Below are 13,983 nucleotides of genomic sequence, written 5' to 3'. Positions count from 1 at the left end.
GAGATCAGGGGCAAGGCCACCAGTCATGTGACCATTTTCGCCGAGGACAATTTAAACTTTTAAAAACTCCTCCCTTGTTCCAGCTGATCCAAAGTGATGCCATTGGCCCTGGGAGCATGCGTGCACTTTGTGCACGCATATGTGGTACCAGGGGCACCATCTACCACCAAGAGTTGCCCCCTGTGCTGGCAACCCGCTGAGTTCCACCACCTCTTTTCCCAGAAAAAAAGCCCTGAGCTGCTGCCTTTGTTTCACCCAAAGTGATGCTAAATGAATAACTAAGCAGTGATTGCTGCCATCTTGGTAATTTATTTATTGTTGTTATAACTGATCTAGATTTGTATAACGTTTTAATGATTTTATGGAAAACTCTATGAAATTATGTTTTATTGAGTTTATTTAACTCATTTAACTTATTTAACTTATTTATTGAGTTATATTTAACCAAAATATGAACCAAAGTTCATCACACAAATTTGACCAGTTCATGGTTCATGAACCAGCGGTTTGTCAGAGCCCTTTTCTGATGAACTGCGATGAACTTTAGGCTGGTTCGTTTGGTTCATTTTTCAGTTCGTTACTGCAGACAGCCTGGCACCAATCAATCAGTTTCCTAGGTGACCGAGGATGGGCTTTCTGCAGTAGACATGTGCAGCTTGCTGCTTTTCAGCTGATGGGAGGGGGATCCTCTATCAGCTGAAAAAAGCTGCCAGTATTTGAAAGCAGCAGTACTTTTCTTGCTTGAAGCCTCGGTGCAGTTTCAGACTTTCAGAGCTTTGCAATTCATGTCACATTCTTTTTTAAACTTTGAGCAGACATAGTAATGTTGCAATGTTGGAACCCTTCCCCCTGCCCTGTATTTGCTGATTGGGCTGTCCCCTGCCCACTGGAGAGGCAATTGGTGGCAGAGTTCTGGGGGGAAATGTACTTTTCGTGCTTGTTCCACTCTCATTTATTTTTTTTAAAGCCAAGCCAGGAAAGGGTTAAAATGCTGCTGCTTCATCTCCTCCCAGCATCTTCCCTGCCACTTTGTTTCCAAAGGGCTGTACAAAATGTTTGGGTTTTTTTTTCACTTTGGCAAAGACAGAAACATGCCTGGGAGGGAAGGAAAAGCAGCCATTTAGTATTTTCCTGGCTTTTAAAGCCAAGAGGAATGTGCAGTAATGTTTCAATGTTACAACTCGTTCTTGCCTTTGGAAAAAAAAGAGAGTATGTGTATACTCCAAAGGAGGAAGGGAAAAGCAGCCATTTAACCCTTTCTTGGCTTTTAAAACCAGCAGGGAATAAGCAGCAATGTTAGGAATCCTTCCTGGCTTTGAGGGAAAAAAAGAGAGAGAATGCTTGCATACCCAGGAGGAAGGAAGCCAATGGAGAAGCAGCCTTATGAACCTTAATTCACTTTAGCTCCTGGGGAAAAGGAGATTGGTGGGAATTTGAAAGCAGCAACACTTTTCTTGTCGCACAAGAAAAGTGTTGCTGCTTTCAAACACCAGGAGCTTTTCCCCGCTGATGGGGGATCCCCCTCCCATCAGCTGAAAAGTGGGCAGCATTTGAAAGGGGGAAACTGGAAGTGCACACCCCGGTTCTGCAGACATTCTGCTGACCTGGAAGTGATGTTTTCGCAAACCAAATGAACCACTTCGCAAAATGGGGCGAGTTCGTGGCGGTTCGTGGTTCATGAAACTCTACAAACCACGAACGACATGGTTCGGCATTTTCCCGGTTTGTGCCCATCTCTAGTTTTAAATGATGTGATCCATCCTGAGCCCTGCTTGCGGGGAGGGTGGAATAGAAGTCTAATAATAAATAAAAATAAAAACACCGGTGGCTTTGCCTTTAATACAGTCATTTAGGAATGGATAAAAATACTTGTGAAATATCTTGTTCTAAAAGATGTGTTGTGAAGAGTGTCTTACTGGGATGTGAGAGTATATCTTTAAGCTTTCACCCTCACCAAATTCCAGTTTTAAACAATTGCTCTCTACAGGAATGGACCCCCTCCTCAAGACCCTGCTGGCTTTTGCTCTTATCAGCCACTATTGTGGCTTTTGGTCATTGCTCCCCTCCCCCCTCTAAAATGAGCCTCTATTTCAGACACACAAAGTTTGGCTGGGAAAGTGGGCAGAGAAGCCATATTGGCCTTTCAGTATGCTTCCTGCTTGGTGTATGAAGGGGAGGGGAAGGCCTACCTTTTCAATACAGTTGCCAACCTCCAGGTAGTGGCTGGAGATCTCCTGGAATTACAGTTGATCTCCAGTTGACAGATAACTAATTCCCCTGGAAAAAATGACTGCTTTGGACAGTAGACTCTGTGAAATTAAAACCTGCTGAGCTCCAGCCCCTCTCCAAACACTTCCCCCTCCAAGCTCCACCATGAAAATCTCCAGGTATTTCTCTGCCTGGCGCTGGCAACCCTACAGTAGTTTTCACAGCAGTCTGGCTGAATTGTGGCACAATCTGAAGATAGCGGAAACATGTGATAGACTGCAACAGCTTTAGGATAACAGTTTGGGACAAGAAATCTGAGTCCAACAAACACTCAGCTCCACTGTTGCTCCAGGCAGTCCTGGTTCCCAGTGGCCAGAAAGGTGGCTCTGCTATGAGAAAGTTTCTTCTTCTCAGATAGGTGGCAATACAACACACTTGTAGTTGGCAACCTCCTATGCCCATTTCATAGTTCAAGAGTACTGAGAAATATTTCCATATCCCGGCAATTAGCACTTGCTGGAGTGAGTTATAAGGAATTTTAGTTGATGATGTCACTGTTCCATTTCCAAATGGGAATTCCAAATGCAAATGCAAATTCTACACACCTGCTTTTGGGATAGAGCAGGGGAGATACTATTTTATAAACATGCACACAGAGCATTTTTTGCTGTGATACTAATACAGAATACCAGCATTTGGAGGGGGGGCTCTCCTTATGTATGAGTACCAGCACCTTTTAAACCAAAAAAAGCACTGAATGTTTGTTTATATATACAGAATCATTTTTACACAGTATTTTATTCTTTAGCTATAGTACCTAACAAATATTTAAAACATCACTAAAGTGGAGTAGAAATTATCAGAGATATTTTGTTTGTAGCGATGGATTAAAGGCAAACATCAGTTTGAAGTTGCTTATGGTGTATGGTTGTAAGTATACAAGTGAAAACCCATCTTTTCTTCCCAACAGGTATTGGATAACAGAATTCTGGATCATGTTCAAAACAGATTCTAATCTTACTAATGCTGTGGAGGAATTTCAGGAGTTGGTGCGAGCTAATGGTGAGGAGTTACACTGTCGCCTAATTGACACATCTCAAATGTGAGTGTCAAGGTCTTAATATGTTGGAAGAAAAACCATTTTGGAAAACGTAATAAATTGTCCATTGATACAAATAAGACACTTTGGGACAAAATTCTGCTCAGGTTCTTTGAACCACATATACCTGTGTTCTGAAGCATGGTTGCTGCTTGGATCACAAATGCATGGGCACATCATCATATGGCAATCATTTTATTTGTTTTTGTGAAATGACTTATTCAATGGTTGCGTAACAATGATTATTTCTCTGTCCTCTCTCTTCTGTGGGTTTGCAATGGTATAATTCAAATTGTCCAAACGAGGAACCATTTCATACAAGTGACTTGAGTATTTCATGTCCATGTTGTTGTTGTTCAAAGAACCACAGTGCAGAGCACTTGTGAACTGGGCCTTAGGAGAATGCTTAACATGAAGATTTCTACCATTGATAAGGGAGGCCTGGGTCAATCAAATAAAAGTATCTCTGCTGCATCAATCCAGGATTTTACACCCTGAATTTATTGAAAATAAAACAAACTTTTGGTTTATATGTTCAAATTCTATAAGCCCCAAACAAAAATATCCTTTTGATACTGTTTGAAAACTGTGGCTTTTAAAAGCTAAAGGCTGTTGAGATCGCAGCAGTGTCTCTTAAGTGATGCAGTTGTGTTGCTTCCCCCACAAAAACCTACAGGAGCTGCAGATTGGGAAAGAGATTGCGGTATTGGGCGATGGGAAGGGAACAGATATTTAGTGGGTGTTCATCAGCGTGATATTAAGCAATAAGTAGTTTGTCCCTTGCATTTTCTCATTTTACAAAACATAGCTACAGATGCTATAATCTGCAGTAGAATGAAGAACAATCTTCATTAGCCTTTTTTTTCCAGGCTAAAAACCATCCCTTTAATAAATGTTTCTTTGAGGAGCAAAGATACAGCTTTGGTGGATGGGGGAATGAAATAATGACAACAGGGGACATGTCTTAGAAAAGAGCTGCAGGAACTCATTAGCATAACTCATTAGCATATGCCACGCCCCTTGATTGGGCTGAGATGGATGGGATTTGGCTGCTGCCAGCAGTGGCCCAATCAGGGGCCCTTTGGCCCCAATCCAGGCCGAAACAGGCCACAAATGGCTCAAAATGGCCATTTTGGGCACGTTTTGGCTTGGCTTGGGCCCCAAATGGCCCAGATCGGGTCAGTGTCTGGTGGGCCCAGATCAGGGCTGAAATGGCCGGGAGTGGGTTGGTGCTGGAAGGGGGAGAGTTCCCCCCACCCAGCACTGACCAAATCCCAGCTATTTCAGCCTTGATCCCAGCAGAAAATGGCCCCAAATGGTCAAAAGTGGCCATTTTGGGCCTTTCAGGCCCAGATCAGAGCCAAAACTGCCTGGATTGGGTCAGAGCCAGGTGGGGGAATGCTCCCCTGCCTGGCACTGATCTGATCCGGGCTGTTTTGGTCCTGATCCAGGCCCAAAAGAGCTGAAAATGGCCCTTTTGGGCCCTCTTGGGCCAGGATCGGGGCCGAAATTACTGGGGCCGGGTCACTGCTGGGTGGAGTAGGCTTCCATCATCTGACACCGATGAAATGGGCCCAAAATTGCCAAAAATAGCAATTTTGGGCCCATTTTGGCCCAGATCAGGGCTGAAGCGGCTGGGACCGGGTTGGTGCCTGGAACCGACCCAATCCAGGCCATTTCGGCCCCAATCCGGGCCCCTTTGAATTGGGGCAGAAACAGCAGGGACCAGATTGGTGCCAGGCAGGGGAGGCTTCCCCCATCTGGCACCCACCTGATCTGGGCCATTTCTGCCCTTATCCAGGCCGAAATGGGTCCAAAATTGCCATTTTGGGCACGTTTCAGCCCAGATCGGAGATGAAACGGCTGGGATCGGGCTGGTGCTGGGCAGGGGAAGGTTCAAAATGAGCCCTGAATACCAGAGGATAAGTGGTTATGCCGCTTCCAGCCACTGCATCGTGGTCTTCTGTGGTATTTGCAGCATCCGCAGTTACATTGCATAATAGTTGCAATTTCATATTAGATGTAGTTTGTACCTTTATATAAATGCAACTTTAATTGCTTTCTTGCATTGTATGCACCTACATGTGCACCCATGTGATGATTCTAATTTCTGCTCATGATAGATACATTTTTGCTTGATTCTCAGGGCTTTTATCTGGTTAAAGTTAAGATTCTGAAGCAGATTGCTCTTAAGATGAGATTGACTTTGAGCAGTTCTTTCTTGGAGAGGGAGAGAGAGCAAAATTACTCATAGTATTGTATTCTGCTAGTTAAGTTGGAATTCCTTATTTATTAGTAGCATAATAAAATTGCTAGACACATCAACAGTCAGGTGTATATATAAAACAGGCACACAACATTTACTTTTGTTGTTGTTGTTGAATGACCAATAATTATGATAAAATTATTCTCATAGTCCTGTCTGTTAGAATAAATGAGAATTAGATAATAATTTCTTCTTTTATATAAAATCAGTTGCATGATTTGAATCTAGAAAAACATGTAAATGAGTCTTACTGCAACACAAATATCACTTTCTTCAAAAGAAATGCTCGCGATTGGTCTAGAAAAATCACACAGCGTATAAAATCCAACACCAGTAAGAAACGAAAAGTCTCACTTCTGTTTGATCACCTGGAACCAGAAGAGTTATCAGATCATCTCACATACCTTGAATTCAAGTCCTTCCGACGAATATCAGTGAGTGAATGGCTTTTTTACTTGTCTCTCTGAATGGAGTTTGAGTTTGTTTATGGATGTATGGGTGTACCTCTGTATTTTAAAAGATCCTGACTGTGCTGTTCTGTGCAGAGTTACAATGGAAGCCCATTGAAACTGATGGGTTTTTTGAGATAGATTGATAGTTACTGTGTGCTGCCCTGGGAGTCATGTGGAATTTTTTTCTCTGTAAACTTGGTAGTTCTCTACACTGGAAGTATTTCATAGATGGGTCAGGTGAAGAGAAGAAAGGAAAATTAAAGAGCTTTTGAATCTCCCTAGAGTTTTCCATTTTGCTTCTTCATATCTAGTTCCCTCATATCTGGGTTCAAGGGAGGAGGCTGTTATGGTTACAAAATGGTAAACGCTAACAGCATGTAGTGACATGTCATCTAATTGACACATTTCAGATGGAGAGAGGAATGATCATCAAAATACGTAAAAGAGAAAATGTAATGCAAGATAAACTAAGCAGCTAGTCTGAAAAGACATTTCTATCTTAATACTCCATCTTGGAAGAAAGTTGTTAAGAGAAAGGAAAACTTCCTTATACCTAAAGCCTTCCCTCCTCAATATTTGAATAATTTGTTCCAATTAGAGTGCAGCAAGGATCACTTGTTTTTAACCTATCTGTTGCTTGAGACAAATTTCTTTCCTTTAGATGAAGAGGAACAAAAGGAAATAGGCTGGGTGATATAATACATCTGGTAGTCTTCACTGAGTCACAAATTGTACATAATTAGCTTTACAGCAGGGACGAATACGTATGAATATTTGTTCTTCCTTCCAATCACCCTTTTCTTATAAAATGTGTAATGAAGTTATTGCAAATCTATGGACCAAGTTGTTCAACATTAAAACCTCCCCAACATGCTCTTGTCTTTTGATTAACCATGCCGGAGCCTCAAATATAGCAGTTAGGGGAACAAAGTCTCACTTCGTCAGGCGTTAGTACTCTTTATTTTAAGCTCTAGGTTCATGACTCTTCTCATGTGCTAAGTTAAAATCTAACAGCCTTGGAAGCTGAAGTCACATCTCCATGCTCAGGCTGCTTCTGAGGAGCAGTAAAAAAATGCTTATGTAATGTTTCAGAATTTGTTGTTAATTCATTATTATTGGGCACAAGAAAGATAGTATCTTATGACATTGCACTGGCAGTTCGTTCAACTACGCGGACAATAGGGCAGTCTGCTGTTAGAAAGAATTTGATTTGATCTTATTTAGCTGTAAAACATTCAAGAATGTATACATTAAAACATAATGGGTTGGAACCAGTGCAGCATTGCTGCAGCTGCAAGGATTTTTTCCCATAGAATGTGACCTTCACAGCTCTCTTCTTCCCATAGCAGCCCCATATCTCCTCAAATCTTGTTGTTGGAAGGCCATTTTAGGCTGCCATGGGCAGGGGGCATGAGAGTCTCGCTCTGTGGGTGGAAGTGTTTCTGCCCATGAAAACCATATGCTGGATCAGACCCAAATAGTGTTCCTATATTAGAAGAATTCCATATATTAGAATGCTTTTTCAGTTTTACTTTTTTCCCTAAGGTTGCTTTGCACTGCATTAGAAAAACTTCAAATGGCATAAAAGCTCATGCAATGAATTGTTTGGGTGATATAGGCTGCATTCTTACCTCACAACAAGCTGTAATTAAACTTCTGTCTGGTATGAACACAGTTTGTTCCCCTTTCTCTTCCCATTTCCCTTATCCCCAAACATGTCAAGCTTGATTTGTAAACTTGTCGGTTTGACCAAGCTCCAGTTTGGGATAACATCTGAATAGAGGTGCCTCAGCAAATCCCCTCCCCCAAGCTGAAAATCTAATCCACACTAAATTTCAATTTAGAATTCCAGTTTGTGGTATTGATTCGAAGGCTGTCAGGGCTGTCTGTCTATTAAAATACCTACAAAGGGGCTGATTAAAACTATGGGGATATACTGTTCTTAAATTTTAGTTTTATTTACACATTTTCTTTTCTATTTATTATTACAAATGCTTGTTTTCCATTCATTATATCTGTCTTTATTTCCATTGGGAATATCATTCCTCCTGTCTTTCCAAAGTAGCTATTGTGCTGTGCCAGGGACTAAGGGTGGCTATTAGCTGGTAAGATTCTTACAGTTCCAGATGGCCTGCCAATAAACAGGCAGATGGAGCATTCCATTCCATCCTCTCATGTCTCCGCCACCATGCTCCAGTATCTCAGATGCCAAAGCACTGCACCTAAATGCACCCTGGGAAATGTAATATAATTTAAAACCCACTCTAAGGGCTACATTTCCCAGGATGCACTGAGATGTGGCACTTCAGGTGCTGTAGAAACACTGTCTAAGTTACCAGTTGAAGGTGATAGAAATCTTCCACTCATCTTGTTGGTCTGCTGCTACTGGCTTGTTGCTGGCTGGAACCACAGTCACCTTGAAGCAGCAGCAATGGCTGCCTGGATCTGAACAATAGGTGCTTTTTGGCAAGAGGAGGCGGTATAACAGTGAATGAATGGCAGCCATTGATTAGTCATTATTCCCATTTGTTGCCCAGATGATTGAAACAAATTGGGCTTTTTTTTTAAAAAAAAAATAGAAACTATTGGAAATCCATATTTGGAATAGCCTTTGCATAGAAAGTGTTCCATGTAGTGATTATAATCATCTGGATCACTCTGACACATGGAGAGTTCTCACAGCTCTGCTAGGAATGTCCAGCTCCAACATGTAAAATATCTACATGCTATGGCACTCTACTTGCTACATGGTATAGTTTTATATAATATTCTCATGGCTAAAGACTGTAACATTATGTCTATGCCATTAGTTATGGAGACTCCTCTTACAGGTTATGAGGTTCATGAATGCCTCTCTGCTGCTCAGACAAAAAATTAGGAGATTGAGTTTACAAATCACCTTTCTTCCTCAATCTGTGTCTGCAAAATTCTAGCCCAGAAACTGATCTATAATTAGCTTCCAAGAAAGAGTTGAATGTTAGTGTGATTTACAAAGGTTTACACGTGCTCAGCAAATCATGTATGCCGTCAGCATTGGGAACAGTTGAGTGGAGATTCACTGTGTATTCTCTAGTTCTCCCACCAGCATGTTTTCCAGGCTTCAGTCTCATAGAAGAAAAACATTGTTTTCTCTATTGTTGGTTTGTTGAAGGCAAGCAGATCTGTGAAAGCCCTGCTCACAAAGAAATCCAACTGTGTAGGAGGCTGGAGAGTGGATGATGTCATCTACCTGGGTGATGGTAACCTGAGATTAGCCGACAGGGCAGTTCTCTGTGCATTGTTTGCCAAAGCTGCAGTTGGAAGTCCTGTATGGATACTATCTGGGGATTTTTATTCCCATCAAGGGCTATTTGGTAATTGCAGAACAAACACTGCTAGTTGCAGGGAAGGGTTTAATATAGAGATGAACATTTCTTTAAACTTTCTCATTGTCATATCTCATCAGCTTGCTGTAATGTTTTCCAGTCTTCTCCTTCTTTTATCTAATAACATCCCTAAATAATTCCTGTTTCCCTTCATCTTGTGCAAAACACACACTCTTGTCTGTGCCCCTTTCCAGCCATATCCTTCTCCTATCCTTTCTGAAACGTCCTGATCTTTTACCCTTTCAGTGTTCTCATTTCATCTGCCCGTTCCTTCCACTTTCCAGAAATCACACACACAAAAACTTGGATGCTCTTCCTTTCTAATCTCAGATGAATAGATTCTAGTTGTGATTAAGGGAGAAGGACATTGTAGTTGTGATTGAGTTGAGAGGGAATGGCATTCTGCACATCTGGGCAAGTTCACATGTTATAGGGTACACAAGTTCATTCTGGAATCCCCACTCTGTGTAACAGGTATGATTTGTGGTTCTCCTTAATTCCCATGTGCGTGGTGCCTGATTCAGATCAGTTACCATGGCATGTGTGAAGCAGAGGCTTTAGCCTTCTCCCGTGCCATTTTTCTGACCTGAAATGGTGGTAGGGAGCCCTGTTTGGCCTGATGGGGAAACCCACATATCCCAGGGAACGTGTAGGTTTCCCCAACAGGCCAAATATTGCCCCACCCAGACTATTACAGTTCAGAAAAATGATTTGGTGGGTAGGGAAGACTTCAGTCCCTCTCGGTGTGAACCATGGTCCTGATCCAAATCTAGCTCCACACATAGGGGAACTGAGCAGAAACTGCAACTCATGTCTGACTGTTACACAGGGTGGGGATCCCGGATCCAATCTGTGTATTTTGTAATAGTGGCAGTACGTCCAGAATGGAATATTAATGCATTATAAGGCTCCTGCCAAAGTGTTTCCTTCTATATACTTTTTATTTCTCAGAAACCCTTTGTATGAATGAGCGATGTCTTTGTATTGGACAACCACGTCCATTGTTTAGCAAATACTTCAGCAAGTACTTTTTTGTCAGCCTTAGCTCCTAATCTGAATAAGGAAATTAAACAGCAAGTCATATGTGTAACGATTTTGTGCCATAAACTTACTATCTGGTCTTGGATATGTAATTTCACTTAATCTCTTTCAAGGCATGGAATGTGTGTGTAGTGATGGGTTTAGGAGTGAGCAGATGGATTAGGGTTTATTGTCGAAGGCTTTCACGGCCGGAGAACGATGGTTGTTGTGGGTTTTCCGGGCTGTATTGCCATGGTCTTGGCATTGTAGTTCCTGACGTTTCGCCAGCAGCTGTGGCTGGCATCTTCAGACGTGTAGCACCAAAAGACAGAGATCTCTCAGTGTCACAGTGTGGAAAAGATGTAGGTCATTTGTATCTACTCAGGAGGGGTGGGGTTGAGCTGAGTCATCCTGTAAGAGTTTCCCAGGGTGTGGAATGCTAATGGCGGGAAGCTTCACTGTATCCTGAGGAGGTTCTTTTGCATATGGATTGGTACTTGATGTGCTAATCTTCTCTGCAGGGCTATTGTCGGGGATAGAATGTTCAGCAGTGGATGAACATAGCCTAACGCAAACAGGGCACAGTATCCTTTTCCAGGACACCAAAATACTGGACAACACTTCCAACTACTTTGTCAGACTGCACAGGGAAGCCATTGAAATTCACAAGCATAAGCAAAACTTCAACAGGAAAGAAGAAACCTTAAGAATGAACAGAGCATGGTTTCCAGTTCTGAAAAACACCAGGCTAACAAAACATTCTATCCCCGACAATAGCCCTGCAGAGAAGATTAGCACATCAAGTACCAATCCATATGCAAAAGAACCTCCTCAGGATACAGTGAAGCCTCCCGCCATTAGCATTCCACACCCTGGGAAACTCTTACAGGATGACTCAGCTCAACCCCACCCCTCCTGAGTAGATACAAATGACCTACATCTTTTCCACACTGTGACACTGAGAGATCTCTGTCTTTTGGTGCTACACGTCTGAAGATGCCAGCCACAGCTGCTGGCGAAACGTCAGGAACTACAATGCCAAGACCACGGCAATACAGCCCGGAAAACCCACAACAACCATGGATCAGGGTTTGATGGGAAGAGTTGGTGTGGGTAAGAGTACAAGGTGGAACTTTAAGCTTTTGAAGGACGCTAGGCACCACTGATAACTGAGATTGAGGGACAAAATGGAGAATTTCTTCTAAATGTATACCCCCCCCAATAAAATTCCACGGTTTAAATTTGGCAGGCTTCAGTGGGTATTAAAGACTATCCTCTTGTCATGGATACTTCACTACCTGCTGGGTACTGGTGACTTACAGGGATGTCAAGACTGTACAAGGGTGGAAGATTGATAGATCTGATGACTTTTCAGATGGCATTAAGGGATTTCCCTATTGATATGGTCAGCAGCACTTATGTTGATGCACTGGTTGACTTCAGGAATGAGAAAGTGAATCAAGCAGTTGAAACAATGGCCGAATCCACATTACCCCTTTTTTAACGCATTTTCCCCACCTTTTCCCCGCATTCCCGAATGCCGGTCACATTTCCAGATAAATCACACGCATCTCTTCCGCATTCCTCTCGGATCTTCAGTCACTGTTTTCTTGCGGGAATTTCACGGTGGACGTGAATGCCTACAAGTGCAATTTACGCGCCTTTTTTTAAAACCACCCCCATTCAAGTATTTCTGGCCATTCCCTGCGTTCCTATTGGCCGATTCTATTATCAAGTGCTCCGTAGTCTGTTAATGCCTGTTTTTCATTTTTTCTTTTATTGTCTGGGAATTATAACTCAGATGTCTTCAAAATCATTTCTGGTTGAGTGTAAAACTTTTTTTGGCAATGTAGCCTAATACCGGCCACGCACAACTCCCTGTTTTTTTTCTATTTTTTATTTTTCTCTAGATCAATGTAATAGCGAAATTATGGCATATATTCCTGCGCAATAAAGGTCACATAGCAGCACAGCTATCAGGCTTCCCGGCTTTCCCCACGTATACTCAGTCCCCTATGACACTTCACATTAGCTCGAATATTGCCTGGGATGATGTTCTAACATTTGGCACGTCTTTTTAAAAAGATTAATTTATTCTTATCAAAACATCGCTTTTACGCAGTACTGATGAATAAATTTTTTTTTATTTATTTCTTGCAAGATTCTTCCTATCAATATAGCAAAATTAAATATCCTAAATTATTGACGGTGCTTGAATTGATTGGTGGTTGCAACAACAATGGGGTAACACACGTCTGGGAACATTGGATCTCCATCAATGCCCCAACGAAATAAGGCATTGGTTTCTATTTAGCATAATATCGTTATGCCAAAGATTTGATAAAAAAAAATTGCAGCTTAAATGAGCCTCCACCAGTTCGATGAACATGCTCTTGGACATTCGGAAGCGGCGCATCCAGCGACGGTCATCCCAGTGCACATCACAATGTTTTCCCACCAGTCCGTGCTGCGTGGGTACACCCAGTGCTGCCTCGGCTCCTCCATCTCAGCAAGCAGGAACCACTGCAGAAACCGCTGGCACCGCCGTCTTCTTGAACGCGCCCAGGCAACGGTGGTTCCAGAACTCTGGAAAAAAATCCTGGCGGTGGCCTGCCACCTTTGAACAGAGTACCGCTGGTAAGCCAGCAGCATCTGCGTCTGCCACTCCATTAAGATCCACATAACATGAGCAATGATAGCAATGATGGGATCCATGACCATCACACAAAGCACCGACACCAACCAAACCGACCATCCACTAACACCCACAAAGAGTTTTTTCCTAAACCCTTCCCTTTTTATCGATTTTTTAAATCCCCCGCCCAAAAACGAGCACCAATTACTTTCCAAGTGTTCATGTGATATATCGCTTAGATGATGTTTCCTTATATGGTAAAATCGAAATAACGGAAAAGTGCGTTACATTTTTTTTAAAAAATGGGCGGGAAAATGAGGTCCCGCCAACAAAAGCGGTTTTTCCAGTGGCTGTGTGACCGGAGGAACGCGCGAGAAAGACGCATTGGAAGCATAAATGTGAACGGAGAGGAGAAATTTGTGGACTGGAGACAAACAGAAGATTTCCATTAAAAATGCGGGTAATAGGTGAATGTGGATTCGACGACTCCTAGACACTCTCTCTTGGGTCTCAGAGTCTGGATATCTCCTTGGTGGGGGATAAAAAGATAAGAGAGATGGATAGAGTGATGGTGGAGAAAGACTTACGATGAATCTAACAAGTCACAGGGTGGAGCTCATTTTAAAGACTACTCTGTGGTGTTGATAGTGGCAAACGAACAATATTTCTCTGTCACCATTGCAGCTGCACAGTGTAGACCTGCAGAACTTTTCCAGGTGGTCAGGAATCTGTTGGTGTTTGGCCTAAGGGAGGAGGTGGACTGTGCAGCAGCTTACTGCAACCATTTTGCTTAACACTTCGTGTATAAATCTCTCATTCATTCTGACTTGGACTTTACATTAGCACTGACAGAATCAAATGGTCACAGGGTGCCAGATTGTATGTCCAGTTGTTTTCAACTTTATCAGTCTGAGGATGTGGACAGAATTCTTGAAATT

At 42.4% G+C, this 13,983-nt stretch overlaps 1 protein-coding gene across 1 annotated transcript in view; it reads left to right on the top strand.

The window, feature by feature from the left end:
- Window positions 1–13,983, top strand: part of RASGRP1 (RAS guanyl releasing protein 1) — a 60,064-nt gene that overhangs the window by 23,258 nt on the left and 22,823 nt on the right. Inside the window, exons 5-6 of the mRNA XM_054972251.1 lie at window positions 3,179–3,310; window positions 5,854–6,007. Coding sequence (XP_054828226.1) covers window positions 3,179–3,310; window positions 5,854–6,007 — 286 coding nt within the window. The remainder of the gene's footprint in view (window positions 1–3,178; window positions 3,311–5,853; window positions 6,008–13,983) is intronic.

Source organism: Eublepharis macularius, chromosome 2, assembly GCF_028583425.1.
Source record: "Eublepharis macularius isolate TG4126 chromosome 2, MPM_Emac_v1.0, whole genome shotgun sequence".
In the NCBI taxonomy this organism is placed as follows: domain Eukaryota; kingdom Metazoa; phylum Chordata; class Lepidosauria; order Squamata; family Eublepharidae; genus Eublepharis; species Eublepharis macularius.
Note: the sequence above shows the minus strand (reverse complement) of the source record. Positions and strands in the feature narration are given on the sequence as shown.